The sequence below is a fragment of the Symphalangus syndactylus genome, chromosome 9 (assembly GCF_028878055.3).
Source record: "Symphalangus syndactylus isolate Jambi chromosome 9, NHGRI_mSymSyn1-v2.1_pri, whole genome shotgun sequence".
NCBI lineage: Eukaryota > Metazoa > Chordata > Mammalia > Primates > Hylobatidae > Symphalangus > Symphalangus syndactylus.
The window spans coordinates 63,792,084-63,810,312 of NC_072431.2; the positions used below are offsets into that span (position 1 = coordinate 63,792,084).

The 18,229-nt window shown below is 49.6% G+C and overlaps 1 protein-coding gene across 2 annotated transcripts in view; it reads left to right on the top strand.

Moving 5' to 3' along the window:
- The window catches only part of BAZ1B (bromodomain adjacent to zinc finger domain 1B), a 90,628-nt gene that overhangs the window by 36,211 nt on the left and 36,188 nt on the right, over window positions 1-18,229 (top strand). For both annotated transcript variants that reach the window (XM_055292867.2, XM_055292868.2), the window contains exon 7: window positions 15,830-17,531. In XM_055292867.2, the coding sequence (XP_055148842.1) occupies window positions 15,830-17,531 (1,702 nt within the window). The remainder of the gene's footprint in view (window positions 1-15,829; window positions 17,532-18,229) is intronic.

An 18,229-nucleotide genomic window follows, 5' to 3' on the forward strand; every position in this document is an offset into this window, starting at 1 on the left:
TCCTCACTTCTTCCCGGATGGGGCGCCCGGGCAGAGGCGCTCCTCATTTCTTCCCGGACGGGGCGGCCGGGCAGAGGCGCTCCTCACTTCCCAGACGGGGCAGCCGGGCAGAGGCGCTCCTCACTTCTTCCCGGACGGGGCGGCCGGGCAGAGGCGCTCCTCACTTCCCAGACGGGGCGGCCGGGCAGAGGCGCTCCTCACTTCTTCCCGGACGGGGCGGCCGGGCAGAGGCGCTCCTCACTTCTTCCCGGACGGGGCGGCCGGGCAGAGGCGCTCCTCACTTCTTCCCGGACGGGGCGGCCGGGCAGAGGCGCTCCTCACTTCTTCCCGGACGGGGCGGCCGGGCAGAGGCGCTCCTCACTTCTTCCCGGACGGGGCGGCCGGGCAGAGGCGCTCCTCACTTCTTCCCGGACGGGGCGGCCGGGCAGAGGCGCTGCTCACTTCCCAGACGGGGCGGCCGGGCAGAGGCGCTCCTCACTTCTTCCCGGACGGGGCGGCCGGGCAGAGGCGCTCCTCACTTCTTCCCGGACGGGGCGGCCGGGCAGAGGCACTCCTCACTTCTTCCCGGACGGGGCGGCCGGGCAGAGGCGCTCCTCACTTCTTCCCGGACGGGGCGGCCGGGCAGAGGCGCTGCTCACTTCCCAGACGGGGCGGCCGGGTAGGGGCGCTCCTCACTTCCCAGACGGGGCGGCCGGGCAGGGGCGCTCCTCACTTCCCAGACGGGGCGGCCGGGCAGAGGCGCTCCTCACTTCCCAGACGGTGGGTGGCCGGGCAGAGGCGCTCCTCACTTCCCAGACGATGGGTGACCGGGCAGAGGCGCTCCTCACTTCTTCCCGGACGGGGCGGCCGGGCAGAGGCGCTCCTCACTTCTTCCCGGACGGGGCGGCCGGGCAGAGGCGCTCCTCACTTCTTCCCGGGCGGGGCGCCCGGGCAGAGGCGCTCCTCACTTCTTCCCGGACGGGGCGGCCGGGCAGAGGCGCTCCTCACTTCTTCCCGGACGGGGGCGGCCGGGCAGAGGCGCTCCTCACTTCTTCCCGGACGGGGCGGCCGGGCAGAGGCGCTCCTCACTTCTTCCCGGATGGGGCGGCCGGGCAGAGGCGCTCCTCACTTCTTCCCGGGCGGGGCGGCCGGGCAGAGGCGCTCCTCACTTCTTCCCGGGCGGGGCGGCCGGGCAGAGGCGCTCCTCACTTCTTCCCGGACGGGGCGGCCGGGCGGAGGCGCTCCTCACTTCCCAGACGATGGGTGGCCGGGCAGAGGTGCTCCTCACTTCCCAAACGGTGGGTGGCCGGGCAGAGGCGCTCCTCACTTCCCAGACGGTGGGTGGCCGGGCAGAGGCGCTCCTCACTTCCCAGACGGTGGGTGGCCGGGCAGAGGGGCTCCTCACTTCCCAGACGGTGGGTGGCCGGGCAGAGGGGCTCCTCACTTCCCAGACGGTGGGTGGCCGGGCAGAGGCGCTCCTCACTTCCCAGACGGTGGGTGGCCGGGCAGAGGGGCTCCTCACTTCCCAGACGGTGGGTGGCCGGGCAGAGGCGCTCCTCACTTCCCAGACGGTGGGTGGCCGGGCAGAGGCGCTCCTCACTTCCCAGACGGTGGGTGGCCGGGCAGAGGCGCTCCTCACTTCACAGACGGTGGGTGGCCGGGCAGAGGCGCTCCTCTCTTCCCAGACGGTGGGTGGCCGGGCAGAGGCGCTCCTCACTTCCCAGACGGGGCGGCCGGGCAGAGGCACTGCTCACTTCCCAGACGGGGCGGCCGGGCAGAGGCGCTCCTCACTTCTTCCCGGACGGGGCGGCCGGGCAGAGGCGCTCCTCACTTCTTCCCGGACGGGGGCGGCCGGGCAGAGGCGCTCCTCACTTCTTCCCGGATGGGGCGGCCGGGCAGAGGCGCTCCTCACTTCTTCCCGGGCGGGGCGGCCGGGCAGAGGCGCTCCTCACTTCTTCCCGGGCGGGGCGGCCGGGCAGAGGCGCTCCTCACTTCTTCCCGGGCGGGGCAGCCGGGCAGAGGCGCTCCTCACTTCTTCCCGGACGGGGCGGCCGGGCGGAGGCGCTCCTCACTTCCCAGACGATGGGTGGCCGGGCAGAGGCGCTCCTCACTTCCCAGACGGTGGGTGGCCGGGCAGAGGCGCTCCTCACTTCCCAGACGGTGGGTGGCCGGGCAGAGGCGCTCCTCACTTCCCAGACGGTGGGTGGCCGGGCAGAGGGGCTCCTCACTTCCCAGACGGTGGGTGGCCGGGCAGAGGCGCTCCTCACTTCCCAGACGGTGGGTGGCCGGGCAGAGGGGCTCCTCACTTCCCAGACGGTGGGTGGCCGGGCAGAGGCGCTCCTCACTTCCCAGACGGTGGGTGGCCGGGCAGAGGCGCTCCTCACTTCCCAGACGGTGGGTGGCCGGGCAGAGGCGCTCCTCACTTCCCAGACGGTGAGTGGCCGGGCAGAGGCGCTCCTCACTTCCCAGACGGGGCGGCCGGGCAGAGGCACTGCTCACTTCCCAGACGGGGACGGCCGGGCAGAGGCGCTCCTCACTTCTTCCCGGACGGGGCGGCCGGGCAGAGGCGCTCCTCACTTCTTCCCGGACGGGGCGGCCGGGCAGAGGCGCTCCTCACTTCTTCCCGGGCGGGGCGGCCGGGCAGAGGCGCTCCTCACTTCCCAGACGATGGGTGGCCGGGCAGAGGCGCTCCTCACTTTCCAGACGGTGGGTGGCCGGGCAGAGGCGCTCCTCACTTCCCAGACGGTGGGTGGCCGGGCAGAGGCGCTCCTCACTTCCCAGACGGTGGGTGGCCGGGTAGAGGCGCTCCTCACTTCCCAGACGGTGGGTGGCCGGGCAGAGGCGCTCCTCACTTCCCAGACGGTGGGTGGCCGGGCAGAGGGGCTCCTCACTTCCCAGACGGTGGGTGGCCGGGCAGAGGCGCTCCTCACTTCCCAGACGGTGGGTGGCCGGGCAGAGGGGCTCCTCACTTCCCAGACGGTGGGTGGCCGGGCAGAGGCGCTCCTCACTTCCCAGACGGTGGGTGGCCGGGCAGAGGCGCTCCTCACTTCCCAGACGGTGGGTGGCCGGGCAGAGGCGCTCCTCACTTCCCAGACGGGGAGGCCGGGCAGAGGCACTGCTCACTTCCCAGACGGGGCGGCCGGGTAGAGGCGCTCCTCACTTCCCAGACGGGGCGGCCGGTCAGAGGCGCTCCTCACTTCCCAGACGGTGGGTGGCCGGGCAGAGGCGCTCCTCACTTCCCAGACGATGGGTGGCCGGGCAGAGGCGCTCCTCACTTCTTCCCGGACGGGGACGGCCGGGCAGAGGCGCTCCTCACTTCTTCCCGGACGGGGCGGCCGGGCAGAGGTGCTCCTCACTTCTTCCCGGGCGGGGCGGCCGGGCAGAGGCGCTCCTCACTTCTTCCCGGGCGGGGCGGCCGGGCAGAGGCGCTCCTCACTTCTTCCCGGGCGGGGCGGCCGGGCAGAGGCGCTCCTCACTTCTTCCCGGGCGGGGCGGCCGGGCAGAGGCGCTCCTCACTTCCCAGACGATGGGTGGCCGGGCAGAGGCGCTCCTCACTTTCCAGACAGTGGGTGGCCGGGCAGAGGCGCTCCTCACTTCCCAGACGGTGGGTGGCCGGGCAGAGGCGCTCCTCACTTCCCAGACGGTGGGTGGCCGGGCAGAGGCGCTCCTCACTTCCCAGACAGTGGGTGGCCGGGCAGAGGCGCTCCTCACCTCCCAGACGGGGCGGCCGGGCAGAGGCGCTCCTCACCTCCCAGACGGGGCGGCCGGGCAGAGGTGCTCCTCACCTCCCAGACGGGGCGGCCGGGCAGAGGCGCTCCCCACCTTCCAGATGGGGCGGCGGCCGGGCAGGGGCTGCAATCCCAGCACCCTGGCAGGCCAAGGCAGGCGGCCGGGGGGTAGAGGCTGCCGCGAGGCCAGACCATGCCACCGCCCTCCAGCCCGGGCAACACCGAGCACTGGGTGAGCGAGACTCCGTCTGTAGTCCCAGTACCTCGGGAGGCTGAGGCGGGCAGAGCACTCGGCGTCAGGAGCTGGCGACCAGCGTGGCCAAGATGGCGAACGCGTGCCTGCATCCAAAGGAGAAAAGGCAGGCAGCGGTGGCGGGCGCCGGTAGTCCCAGGCAGTCCGTGGCGCGGGCAGCAGCAAGCCGAGTAGATTGTAGCCTGGGCCAGAGAGGGAAAGAAAGAAAGAAAGAAAGAAAGAAAGGAGGGAGGGAGGGAGGGAGGGAGGGAGGGAGGGAGGGAGGGAGGGAGGGAGGGAGGGAGGGAGGGAGGGAGGGAGGGAGGGAGGGAGGGAGGGAGGGAGGGAGGGAGGGAGGGAGGGAGGGAAGGAAGGAAGGAAGGAAGGAAGGAAGGAAGGAAGGAAGGAGTAATTTTTTTGTATGTGTGTTTTTTTTGAGATGGAGTCTCGCTCTGTCACTCAGGCTGGAGTGCAGTAGTGCGATCTCGGCTCACTGCAACCTCCTTCTCCCTTCTTCTCAGCCTCCTGAGTAGCTGGGATTACAGGCACGCACCACCACACCTGGCTAATTTTTGTATTTTTAGTAGAGATGCGGTTTCACCATGTTGGCCAGGCTGGTCTTGAGCTCCTGACCTCAAGTGATCCGCCTGCCTCGGCCTCCCAAAGTGCTGGGATTACAGATGTGAGCCACCACGCCCGGCTGAGAAGGAGTAATTTTTAAAATCATCTCTTTTGATTTTCAAAATATTTTTATGAAGTTATATGGTACATATATATATTTCATTTTACAGATGGGGAATCTGAGGCCTAGTCTAATCAGAACCAACAGAAAATGATGACAAGACTTAAGACACTGGCCTAGGATTTCTGATTTTCATTTCCATTTCAAGATTTACCTGTTAAGATGTTTTTTTAAATGTAGGTTTTGAAAGTACTTAATGCTTTCATTGGTAAATTTAACGCAGCATACTGGCTGATAATTTTCATCATGGTCTCTGGGCCAGAGTAGAACCAGAAAAGGGCTCTTGATCCATTAAAACTAGGTCACATTTCCAGGATTTCTTTTTTTCCCTTTTTTTTTTTTTTTTTTTGAGACGGAGTCTTTCTCTGTCCCCCAGGCTAGAGTGCAGTGGTGCGATCTCGGCTCACTGCAAGCTCTGCCTCCCGGGTTCACACCATTCTCCTGCCTCAGCCTCCCGAGTAGCTGGGACTACAGGCGCCCACCAACACGCCCGGCTAATTTTTTGTATTTTTAGTAGAGACGGGGTTTCACCGTGTTAGCCAGGATGGTCTCGATCTGACCTCGTGATCTGCCCGCCTTGGCCTTCCAAAGTGCTGGGATTACAGGCTTGAGCCACCGCGCCCGGCTTCCCATTTCATTTAATTAAGAAAATATAAAGACATCTGAAGTCATAGCAACTAAATTTGCTTAATTATCTTAAGTTGATTATGGTGACAAAAGCATATTGAAAAATAATTTATTTCTCCAAAACATTAGTAAAGACCTCCAGTCATGGTGTTAGCCCTTAGCAGATTTTCTTATTCTAGACCAGCAAGATAAGTGGTGTCTTCTGTTATGCTCTTTAAATTATTATTATTTGCTTAAAAGGAAAAATTTAGAAAGTAATTGGCTTTTTCTAGATCAGGACTAAATTTTCCATGGAACTGTAATTTTTTCTCAGATGTTTGTTTTTGTTTGTTGAGGAGAAATTTGAGTTCACTGTCATTTTGTTGCCACAGAGTTTGGAACCATGATTCAGCTTTCTGTGGTCTTCACATGAGATTACTATCTTAACTATATGAGAACTCTATGAAACCATCTCTAAATGGGTTTTAGACTAATTCTTGGATTACTTGAGTTCTTAAATATTTTCCTCTTTTCTAATCTTACAGCTCTGTTTTATGTATTTTAGTTTAGTGATTCAAATATGTGAATAATGTGAAAGACTATTTTTATGGGTAAAAGATTTTTTGAGTTTCCTAAGACATAAAAGCTGATCCACACTTATTTCTTACTTTAGAGACAGGGTCTTGCTCTGTTACCCAGGCTGGAGTGCAGTGGGACAATCACTGCAGCCTGAAATTTCTGGGCTTAAGTGATCCTCCTCCCTCTGTCTCACTAGTAGCTGGGGACTACAGGCACGTACCACCACGCCCAGCTGATCCACAATTTTTGTAGGAGAGAGAGACTAGAACTCCAGGAACTTATAACCTGAAAGGCAATTTCTGAAGAAATAAGCTTCTCCCAGAATTTCTAGTGGGGGCTTAACTTAGTAATGTTATGAAATTTGGCTGTAATTTAGGTTAAGACTAGGAAATGGAAGCTTGCTTAAAGTGCTGTAAGACGGCAGTGATTTTACTCAGAAAACTTAAGACTCATGTAGAATGCTGGTCTACAAAGTTAAAGGCATATACTCAGGTTTATTATTTGTTTTCCCTACCTTAAACAATAATTTCCTATTTCCCAATACTATTTGACATGTCACTGATTGTTTTCTGTATGTAAGCTGTGTTTTTCCTATTTATAAAATTAAGACTTTGGCTTCTCAGACAGGGCAAAACATAGTAACACAGATGATAAGTAGAACCTAAAACATTGCTTTGTTTTCTTTCTTTTTTTTTTGAGACGGAGTCTCGCTCTGTCACCCAGGCTGGAGTGCAGTGGCACGATCTCGGCTCACTGCAAGCTCCGCCTCCCGGGTTCAGCCATTCTCCTGCCTCAGCCTCTCCGAGTAGCTGGGACTACAGGCGCCCGCCACCACGTCCGGCTAATTTTTTGTGTTTTTAGTAGAGACGGAGTTTCACCGTGGTCTCGATCTCCTGACCTCGTGATCCGCCCGCCTCGGCCTCCCAAAGTGCTGAGATTACAAGCGTGAGCCACTGCGCCCGGCCTGTTTTCTTTCTTTTTCTAGATGAAATTTAAAATAATCTGTTGAGGATTAAAGTTGATCACATAGGACCCATCCATCCAAAGGCATGGGATATCTTCTCTCTCTGTATACTCTTTGGTTTTTGTAGAATGTAATGTTCTGTCAGGCTCTGAGTACATTTACTGTAGAGTGAGACCAGGCGTAGAGAGTGAGTTCTGAGCAATAGTTTTAGCAGGCCAGGTGCAGTGGCTCACGCCTGTAATCCCAGCACTTTGGGAGGCCGAGGTGGGTGGATCACAAGGTCAGGAGATCGAGACCATCCTGGCTAACATGGTGAAACCCCGTCTCTACTAAAAATACAAAAAATTAGCCGAGCGTGGTGGCGGGCACCCATAGTTCCAGCTACTTGGGAGGCTGAGGCAGGAGAATTGCTTGAACCTGGGAGGTGGAGCTTGTAGTGAGCCGAGATCACGCCACTGCACTCCAGCCTGGGCAACAGAGTGAGACTGTCTCAAAAAAAAAAAAAAAATAGTTTTACCAAAGGACCCATAGTGAGGGCTTATGTGGGAGAGAGGAAAATTATGTAAAGACACGGGAATTTTGGATTGTTACCTGAATACCTAATATGATGATGAGGGTGTGTTTGTGGTTTTCCAAAATCTTTGTAGAATATAAATTACTTGAGAATAAGAACTACCTTGCTTATTTTATATCTTGTAATGTTTAGCATAGTATGTTGCATATAATAGGTAACTGGCTATTCATTTCTTGAAGAAGTTCCATTTGTTGGAGAAAAATGCCACTGACATTTGGGCTTTAGGGGCAGCATAATTTTTTGTAGGCCCAATGACTTGGAGGAATGATTTACAAGGCAATTGGGTGATAACTGTCATCTAAGATGAAATCTCTAGCTCATTTTCCTCTTGTAATACACTGCAGCCCTATTTTGTTAGTCTCTCCATTATGTTTGAGCTCTTATTTTAGACTGATAAATCCTAGTAGGGAAGCCTTTGAATTTGAGACGTAAGAAGAAAATAACACTTTAAGGCATTTGGAATCCTGCATGAGTTTAGCCTTGTTCTTACTACATTTTAATATTTTATTGAATAATTTTATGCAGGAGAGTTGACAAAACACTACTGAATTTCTGTGTACTCTTTGATTAGATTTCCTCAGATGTTAATATTTATCATATTTGTTTATCATTCTCTCTCTCTTTTTTTTTTTTTTTTTGAGGTAGGCTTTATGCTGTCTCCCAGGTTAGAGTGCAGTGGAATGATTGTAGCTCACTGTAACCTGGAACTTCTGGCTCAAGCAGTCCTCCCACCTCATGCTTCTGACTAGCTAGGATTACAGGTGTTCACCACCATGCCCAACTGATTTTTGTGTTTTTTATTTTTTATAAAGATGGAGTCTCACTCTTGCCCATGCTGGTCTTGAGCTCCTGGTCTCAAGTGATCCTTCTGCCTCAGCCTCCCAAAGTATTGGGATTACAGGCGTGAGCCACTGCATCTGGCCTAATCTGCTCTCTACACACACACGAATTATTTTTTCCTGAGCCAAGTAATTTTCCAGACAGGATGCCCTTTTACAGAATACTGGAATATGAATTTCTTAAAAACATTGATATTTGCTAGCTCACACCTGTGTGATTCTAGAACTTTGGGAGGCTAAGGTGGGAGGATCACTTGAGTCCAGTTCAGGACCTTTTTGGGCAACATGGCGAGATTCCATCTCTACAAAACACAACAAAAAAATCAAGGATATTTCCCAACATAACTACAGTACAGTTGTCAAAATCAGGAAGTTAACATTGAAATAACTCTATTATCTAATCTATAGTTTTTACTCACATTTTCGCAGTTCTTCAGTAATCTTTTAACCAAAAAAACAATTTTGTTTTGCTTTAATAGGATCCATTGTGCTACCATGTGTTACATATTCACATTTATTTGTCTCTTTGGTCTCTTTTTTTTTTTTTTTTTTTTTTTTTCCTTTTAATTACATTTATTTTAATGCTGAATTTACTCCCGTGCCATAAGTTTTTCTTTGGTCTCTTCTAATCTGGGACAGTCCCTCAGCTTTTCTTTGTCTTTCAAAACCTTGACATTTTGAAATAATAGAACCTGGTATTTTATAGAATGCTTTTTGATTTTGATTTATTTCTTCATGATTAGATTCAGGTTATGAATATTTGGACATTAAGAATTGATGTATTCTTAGTGCATCATTTAAGAAGGCAGTGACATAATTTTGTCCATTACTCATAGTATTACATATTTTATTTATTTTTTTATTTTTTGAGACAGGATCTTGCTCTGCCTAGGCTGGACGTGCAGCAGTGTGATCATAGGTCACTACTGCAGTCTTGACCTCTGGGGTCAAGCAATCCGCCTACCTTAGCCTCCTGAGTAGCCGAGACCACAGGTGTGCACCACGAAGCCCAGCTAATTTTTATTTTTAATTTGTTCCAGAGACAGGATCTTACCATGTTACCCAGGCTGGTCTCAAACTCCTGGGCTCAAGCAATCCTTCCCCAGCCTGACCCCTGAAGTATTGGGATTACAGGTGTGAGCTATCATGCCTGGCTGATCGATCCATCGATCTGTCTGTCTGTCTGTCTGTCTCTGTCTGCCTGCCTGCCTGTCTGTCTGTCTATCTATCTATCTTCCTCCCTCCGTCCCTCCTTTCCTTCCTTTGACAGAGTCTTGCTCTGTCGCCAGGCTGGAGTGCAGTGGTGCAATCTTGGCTCACTGCAACCTCCGCCTCCTGGGCTCAAGTGATTCTCCTGCCTCAGCCTCCCGAGTAGCTGGGACTACAGGCACCTACCACCATGCCCGGCTAATTTTTGTATTTTTGGTAGACATGTGGTTTCACAATGTTGGCCAGGATGGTCTCAATCCCCGGACCTTGTGATCCACCAGCCTTGGCCTCCCAAAGTGCTGGGATTACAGGTATGAGCCACCACACCCGGCCTGATTTGTCTTTAAATAAAGTCTCGCTCTTAAAGTTTGTTTGTTGTTTATGGCTAGGCGTAGTGGCTCCTGCTTGTAATTTCAGCACTTTGGGGGGCTGAGGTGGGAGGATTGCTTGAGCCCATGAGTTTGAGACCAGCCTGGGTAACATGGCGAGACCCTGTTTCTACATACACAAAAAATTAACTGGGTGTGGTGGCATGTGCCTCTAGTCCAAGCTACTTGGGAGATGGAGGCAGGGTGATCCCTTGAGCCCAGGAGGTCAAGGTTGCAGTGAGCTGTGATCATGCCACTGCACTCCAGCCTGTGTGACAGACAGAGTGAGACCCTGTTAATGGGGGGGAGGAAAAAAAAAAGTTTGTGAGTTAGGGGTTAGAACGGAAGTACTTTAAAAGGTAAATTATATTGTTGAAGGAATGGTTTGCTAGAAGGAAAAAAAATGAAAAGTTATATTATTTTGAAACCACTTTAATATATATTTTATAGTAACAAATTTTGCAAACTTGCTAATAAAGGCCTATGGAAATCGAGAAAAGCCCACTATTTGAGTGTTGTCCTCAAAGTTCTAACATGTTGCCCTGGGTGAATGAGAACGGTGAGATAAGAATCAGAATATGGATTGCCAAGGTTTGCTAATTTAGGGTTTTGCTGCCTAGATTATATTGCTTATTATTAAGTTGTATGCAGCATCTGAATGAGCTGCTACAAGTAATTTCTTTCATTTTTATCCTATTTTTTATCAAGAAACAGGAGTTGCAGACAGATATTTGTGGTTGTGGTGAGTTTCAAGTGACAGGAACAAATGTAAAATTGTGGACGCTCTCTTTTCCTTTCAACCTTCCATGTTGCCGAGACAGTCATAAACATTTTTTTCTGTTTAGCAATTAGGAAGGACCTTTGCCAAAAATTATACTGCTAGTAATCCAGCTGTCCGTTCTTCTCCCTCCCCATCTGCTAATCTGGTAGATTAACTGTGCTGAGTGGGGGATAGGGAGTACCGTTAGGACATAAGTGGTTTTATGCTTTTTCAGATCCCCCTGAGTCCAGCCATGCCGGCTCCCATTTGGCTGTGACTGCCCAGCATGCCCCATGCTGAGATGATCCAGTTACTGAAGGACTGCTCACGTGGGGAGCCGGCCTATTGGGAGGGGGTTGGGTGAGTTCATTTCTTTCATTTTTAAGAAACAAACAAACAAAAACATGGTGTGGCTTGGCACAAAAACACACCTTATGAATAAAAATGGGTTGCTAGACCCTCATGGCTAAGCCATCCCACCTTTTTCTTGTATCATTTCTTCATACTACTATGCTTCTAAGTGGAAGAAGTTTAAAGAACCTTATGTAAAATGTGAGTGATTTTTCTTTTAAAATAGAACTATAATCAGTAAATAAAGAAGTGTCCGAGTTATTGTAACAGACCCTATTAAAACATACCTATTTAAAATGCTAAAAATGAAACTTAGTCTCCTTTTTAGCGATACATTTCATTTTAGGATAACTTTAAATATATAATCTGTTGTTCTGAGCATTAGAAAAAATGTCCGCCTGGGCCAGGCGCGGTGGCTCACGCTTGTAATCCCAGCACTTTGGGAGGCCAAGGCGGGCGGATCACGAGGTCAGGAGATCGAGACCACGGTGAAACTCCGTCTCTACTAAAAATACAAAAAAATTAGCCGGGCGTGGTGGCGGGCGCCTGTAGTCCCAGCTACTCGGAGAGGCTGAGGCAGGAGAATGGCGTGAACCCGGGAGGCGGAGCTTGCAGTGAGCCGAGATTGCGCCACTGCACTCCAGCCTGGGCGACAGAGTGAGACTCCGTCTCAAAAAAAAAAAAAAAAAAAGAAAAAGAAAAAATGTCCGCCTGTATGTGTATACTCTGAAGATTTTCCAAGGCTGACTGAAGAAGGTTGTTAACTTTGTGGGGGCACACATTTGTTCTTATTTCCTGCCAGGGTAGTAATGGGTCTTGCTCTGCAGTTTGGATGGTCTCTGCCATATTCTCTTTGGAGTACTGATAGTATTACTGTCCATGAGGAGATTGGAGTCTTAAATAAGTTATCTTGGCTTATTCTTCCTAGCATTTTGAAATACGTTCTGGGAAACTAGAAGGAGGAAATTCTGCATCTAGGGAAGGTAATCCCAGAGTCATGGATAGGGTTTATATGTTATAAAGCTATAAAGCCTCTTTGTCAGCCCATTCTTTTTTTTCTTTTTTTTTTTTTTGAGATGGAGTCTCGCTCTGTCGCCCAGGCTGGAGTGCAGTGGCGCAATCTCGGCTCACTGCAAGCTCCGCCTCCCTGGTTCACGCCATTCTCCTGCCTCAGCCTCTCCGAGTAGCTGGGACTACAGGAGCCTGCCACCACGCCCGGCTAATTTTTTGTATTTTTAGTAGAGACGGGGTTTCACCGTGGTCTCGATCTCCTGACCTCGTGATCCGCCCGCCTCGGCCTCCCAAAGTGCTGGGATTACAAGAGTGAGCCACCGCGCCCGGCCTTTGTCAGCCCATTCTAAGGATGGTTATTGGCGATTGGGGAACAACACATTCCAGTTTTTTTGTTGTTTGTTTTTTGTTTGTTTTTTGAGACAGAGTCTCGCTCTTTCGCCCAGGCTGGAGTGCAGTGGCGCGATCTCGGCTCACTGCAAGCTCCGCCTTCCGGTTCACGCCATTCTCCTGCCTCAGCCTCCCGAGTAGCTGGGACTACAGGCGCCTGCCACCGCGCCAGCTCATTTTTTTTGTATTTTTAGTAGAGACGGTGTTTCACTGTGTTAGCCAGGATGGTCTCGATTTCCTGACCTTGTGATCCGCCTGCCTCGGCCTCCCAAAGTGCTGGGATTACAGGCGTGAGCCACCGCGCCCGGCAACACATTACAGTTTTAATAAGGCAACAAAAACTCGGGCAGAGGAACAATAACCTGCTGTTGCCTGGAACACTTCAAAGGCCGATTGGCCTTTAAAGTTAGATAGCTTAGCCAAAAGAGGGATTTGTTAAGTATATCCTACTCGGTGTAGGCCATATTTTTTTTCCTCTGTGTGTAGCCATGGTTCTGTGGGCTCGTTTTCTCTCATTTTTTTTTTTTTTTTTTTTGAGGTGGAGTCTCGCTCTGTTCCTCAGGCTGGAGTGCGGTGGCGCCATCTTGGCTCGCTGCAAGCTCCGCCTCCCGGGTTCACGCCATTCTCCTGCCTCAGCCTCTCCGAGTAGCTGGGACTACAGGCGCCCGCCACGGCGCCCGGCTAAATTTTTTTGTATTTTTAGTAGAGATGGGGTTTCACCGTGGTCTCAATCTCCTGACCTCATGATTCGCCCGCCTCGGCCTCCCAGAGTGCTGGGATTACAGGCGTGAACCACAACGCCCAGCCCCTAATGTTTAAATCTTAACTGGGGCCTGGCTGGGTGGCTCATGCCTGTAATCCCAGCACTTTGGGAGGTGGAGGTGGGCGGATCACCTGAGGTCAGGAGTTTGAGACCAGGCTGGCCAACATGGTGAAACCCGGTCTCTACTAAAAATACAAAAGTTAGCCAGGTATGGTGGCGCACACCTATAATCCCAGCTACTTGGGAGGCTGAGGCAGGAGAGTCGCTTGAGCCTGGGAGGTGGAGGTTGCAGTGAGCCAAGATGCGCTACTGCACTCCAGACGGAGACAGAGCGGGACTCCGTCTTAAAAATAAAAAATAAAAAAAACATTTAAATGGCTTTATAGTACAGCTTATTTAATTTTACTAAACCTATTTACTTTTCTCCTAACAAGAGCATAGGTGTTTTACTGTGTGATCCCTGGGATTTATCTCACCTTAGCCATCTCCCTGTACTCTTTTTTAAGGGGCTCATAATTCGTTATTCAGTAATCCTTAGCTGTTTTCTTGCCTGTAGTCTCATCTCAAACTAGCCTAACCTACTTGTCTTTAGACTTCTTTACATGTTGCTCTTTTCTGGTTAGTCCCTTCTGTTGAAAAACTGGATGTTCATATCTGTGAGTGCCATTGATGTACTTAGCTGATTTTGGTAATAAAAATCAAGTATTCTAGAGTTTATCTAGTCTTTTCCCTAATCACATAAAGCAACAGTTTTCTTCTGAAATGGGCTGTATTTTGCATTACTTGACTTGGTTATTTCAATTAGTTTGCATTTTAGCTACCAGGCATTTTTCTTTGTAATTATCTTTTTTAAAGCATTCCACTCATAGAGTTTGGTTTTTTTTTTTTTCAATACACATTTAAAAAAGAAGCAGTGGTATCATGACAAATGGACTGGACTGTTACATGTTAACTGATTGTATATGATGGAAATGAGGTATGGGAGGTATGAGGAGACGAGATGGGTATGAGGAGACGAGATGGGTATCAGGAGAGTGGGAACATGAGTGGACTAAAGGAACACACTGTGTTTGCTAGGTGATGTGGAGGACCCGTTTGAGGTGCCTGGCAATGAATTTAAAGTGAGACCACTCACCTTTTTTTTTTTTGAGACAGAGTCTTGCTCTGTCGCCCAAGCTGGAGTGCAGTGGGGTGATCTCTGCTCACTGCAAGCTCCATCTTCTGGGTTCACGCCTCAGTCTCCCAAGTAGCTCAGACTACAGGCACCCGCCACCACGCCTGGCTAATTTTTTTGTATTTTTGGTAGAGACTGGGTCTCACCGTGTTAGCCAGGATGGTCTCCATCTCCTGACCTTGTGATCAGCCCGCCTTGGCCTCCCAAAGTGCTGGGATTGCAGGTGTGAGCCTCTGCACCCGGCTGAGACTGTTCACTTTTATTGTATCTTTTATTTTAGCCGTGTTTCAGCTGAATATATGCAGGGCAGGAGTAAATAGAGTGAGTTAATCAGGGTTATGGTTTTTCCAAGTAGATATAATAGAATAAGAGAGACAAGGGAACTATAGGTTTATGTGAGATCAGTTATCATGATTGACTAAAATTTAATCTGGGTAAATAAGACATGGGGGTTAGGGTGGTGAAAATGTAATAAAATTAATGGATTTAAGGTTCTGGTGAGATTGAACGATTGTAGAGTTGTGGGACTGGAGGGAGTGGATTTGGAAGGTAAGAGGGTATGTTCAAAGAGAGAATGGTGTGAAATTAGTTGTGGGAATGAGTTCTCTTTTTTTTTTTGGAGATGGGGGTCTTGCTCTCTCCTCCAGGCTGGAGTGCAGTGGTGTGATCTTGGCTCACTGCAACCTCCTCTTCCCGGGTTCAAGCGATCTCGAGCCTCAGCCTCCTGAGTAGCTGGGGTGACAGGCATGTGCCACCACGCCTGGCTGATTTTTGCATTTTTCGTAGAGACAGGGTTTTACCATGTTGGCCAGGCTGGTCTCCAACTCCTGATGTCAAGTGAACCGCCTGCCTCGGCCTCCCAAAGTTCTGGGATTACGTGCGTGAGCCACTGCGCCCGGCCAGAATGAGTTCTTAAAAGTGTTGGGTGAGGACAAAGGGGAGTTTGAGGCCCAGGTCAGGAGGTGTCTTTATCTATGAGCAGTGTTCATATTGTTCTTAAACTCACTGATTCTTCTGTAAGAAAATGTACCTCAGAGTTAAGACAAAAGTACTTTAAACAGTATCATTTCTACTTAAAAGCATAAAATGCTCTGAATAGGAACCAACAGTGAAAGGGTGAAAATTCAGTCTCGTTTCAAGAACAGTGCTTTTTAAACATTTCAGATATTGCCATTTTGTAGATCAGATATCCTTAATCTGGGGTCCATAGATGGATTCTCTGAAATTGTATGCATAGTTTTTGTCTACTATTTCTGGTGGAGGGGTTCACAAATTTTGTTTAAATATTTAAGAATCATTAATATACATAAACAGAGAACTAGTTACATAGCAAAAATGTCTAGTATTAAGTCTGGATGTCAAGGGAATTTTGTGTTGACATGACAAAAACATTAGCTAACATTCATGTCTTTGTTTTTTCAGGGACAAAGTATCCATGAAGAGATATGAATATGTAGCTTTACCTGAATAGCTGGGGAAGAGGGCCTTTAAGATGCTTAAATGTTGCTTAAGTTAGTTTTAGATTTTAAAATTAATTTTGCTCCTATTCTTAAATTCTAGTATATGACTCTCAACCCTTCTACTAAGAGGAAGAATACTGGATCTCCAGACAGGAAGCCCTCAAAGAAATCCAAGACAGACAACTCTTCTCTTAGTTCACAACTAAATCCTAAGTTATGGTGTCATGTACACTTGAAGAAGTCATTGAGTGGCTCGCCACTCAAAGTGAAGAACTCAAAGAATTCCAAATCTCCTGAAGAACATCTAGAAGAAATGATGAAGATGATGTCGCCCAATAAGCTGCACACTAACTTTCACATTCCTAAAAAAGGCCCACCTGCCAAGAAACCAGGGAAGCACAGTGACAAGCCTTTGAAGGCAAAGGGCAGAAGCAAAGGCATCTTGAATGGACAGAAATCCACAGGGAATTCCAAATCTCCCAAAAAAGGACTGAAGACTCCCAAAACCAAAATGAAGCAGATGACTTTGTTGGATATGGCCAAAGGCACGCAGAAGATGACACGAGCCCCACGGAATTCTGGGGGTACACCTAGGACCGCTAGTAAACCTCATAAACATCTGCCTCCTGCAGCCCTACACCTCATTGCATACTACAAAGAAAACAAAGACAGGGAGGACAAGAGGAGTGCCCTGTCCTGTGTTATCTCCAAAACAGCTCGTCTTCTCTCTAGTGAAGATAGAGCTCGTCTCCCAGAAGAATTGCGAAGTCTTGTTCAAAAACGCTATGAACTTCTAGAGCACAAAAAGAGGTGGGCTTCTATGTCTGAAGAGCAACGGAAAGAATATTTGAAAAAGAAACGGGAGGAGCTGAAAAAGAAGTTGAAGGAAAAAGCCAAAGAACGAAGAGAGAAAGAAATGCTTGAGAGATTAGAAAAACAGAAGCGGTATGAGGACCAAGAATTAACTGGCAGAAACCTTCCAGCATTCAGATTGGTGGATACCCCTGAAGGGCTGCCCAACACGCTGTTTGGGGATGTGGCCATGGTGGTGGAATTCTTGAGCTGTTATTCTGGGCTACTTTTACCAGATGCTCAGTATCCTATTACTGCTGTGTCCCTTATGGAAGCCTTGAGTGCAGATAAGGGTGGCTTTTTATACCTTAATAGGGTGTTGGTCATCCTCTTACAGACCCTCCTACAAGATGAGATAGCAGAAGACTATGGTGAATTGGGAATGAAGCTGTCGGAAATCCCCTTGACTCTGCATTCTGTTTCAGAGCTGGTGCGGCTCTGCTTGCGTAGATCTGATGTTCAGGAGGAAAGCGAGGGCTCAGACACAGATGACAATAAAGATTCAGCTGCATTTGAGGATAATGAGGTACAAGATGAGTTCCTAGAAAAGCTGGAGACCTCTGAATTTTTTGAGCTGACGTCAGAGGAGAAGCTACAGATCTTGGCAGCACTGTGCCACCGGATCCTCATGACATACTCAGTGCAAGACCACATGGAGACCAGGCAGCAGATGTCTGCAGAGTTGTGGAAGGAGCGGCTTGCTGTGTTGAAGGAAGAAAATGATAAGAAGAGAGCAGAGAAACAGAAACGGAAAGAAATGGAAGCCAAAAATAAAGAAAATGGAAAAGTTGAGAATGGGTTAGGCAAAACTGATAGGAAAAAAGAAATTGTGAAGTTTGAGCCCCAAGTAGATACAGAAGCTGAAGACATGATTAGTGCTGTGAAGAGCAGAAGGTTGCTTGCCATTCAAGCTAAGAAGGAACGGGAAATCCAGGAAAGAGAAATGAAAGGTAAAATTTCATGCTGAGAGAAAAGGGGAAGCTCTGTAGAAGATAGTAAAAGAAAGGAAATTACTGAGGTAATGGTAGGGTCTCTGTTTGTTTACTTATTTCTGTATGTAATAACCCAGCACCTATTGGTATGTATTTTATTTTTTATTAGTTCTGTTGATAATTTCATATTTTAGCTGGAGTGTTCAGCCTGGCATTCTGATTAGTTAATTAATTAATGTGATATTGGCATCTTTTCTGGGTTCAGTAAAGGACCAAATCTACAAATAGACATAGTGGAAACAACATAGGACTTGGGAGTTGACTGACCTGGGTTCAGGTTCTAGCTCTGACTTAGCTGTACAGTGTTCCTTTGGGCAGGTTACTTATCTGTGCCTCACTTTCCTCATATGCTTGATAAGATTGTTATAAAATTGATTGACAAGATATTTGAAGCCCCTAGCACAGTCACCAACTCAGTAGTCTGTCCTTTAAGATTTAAGAACTTAAAAATTTTGGGCTTTGATGGCACCATCAAATCTGAACTTTTAAAAAGCAGCTTTATTAAGAAATAATCGACATACAGTATAATTAGTTCACTTATTATGTATAATTTAGTGTTTTCAGTAGATTCACAGATAATGTACAACCATTGCCACAGTCAATTTTGTAACATTTTTATCATCTCAGAAAGAAACCTTCTACCCATGAACTGTCAT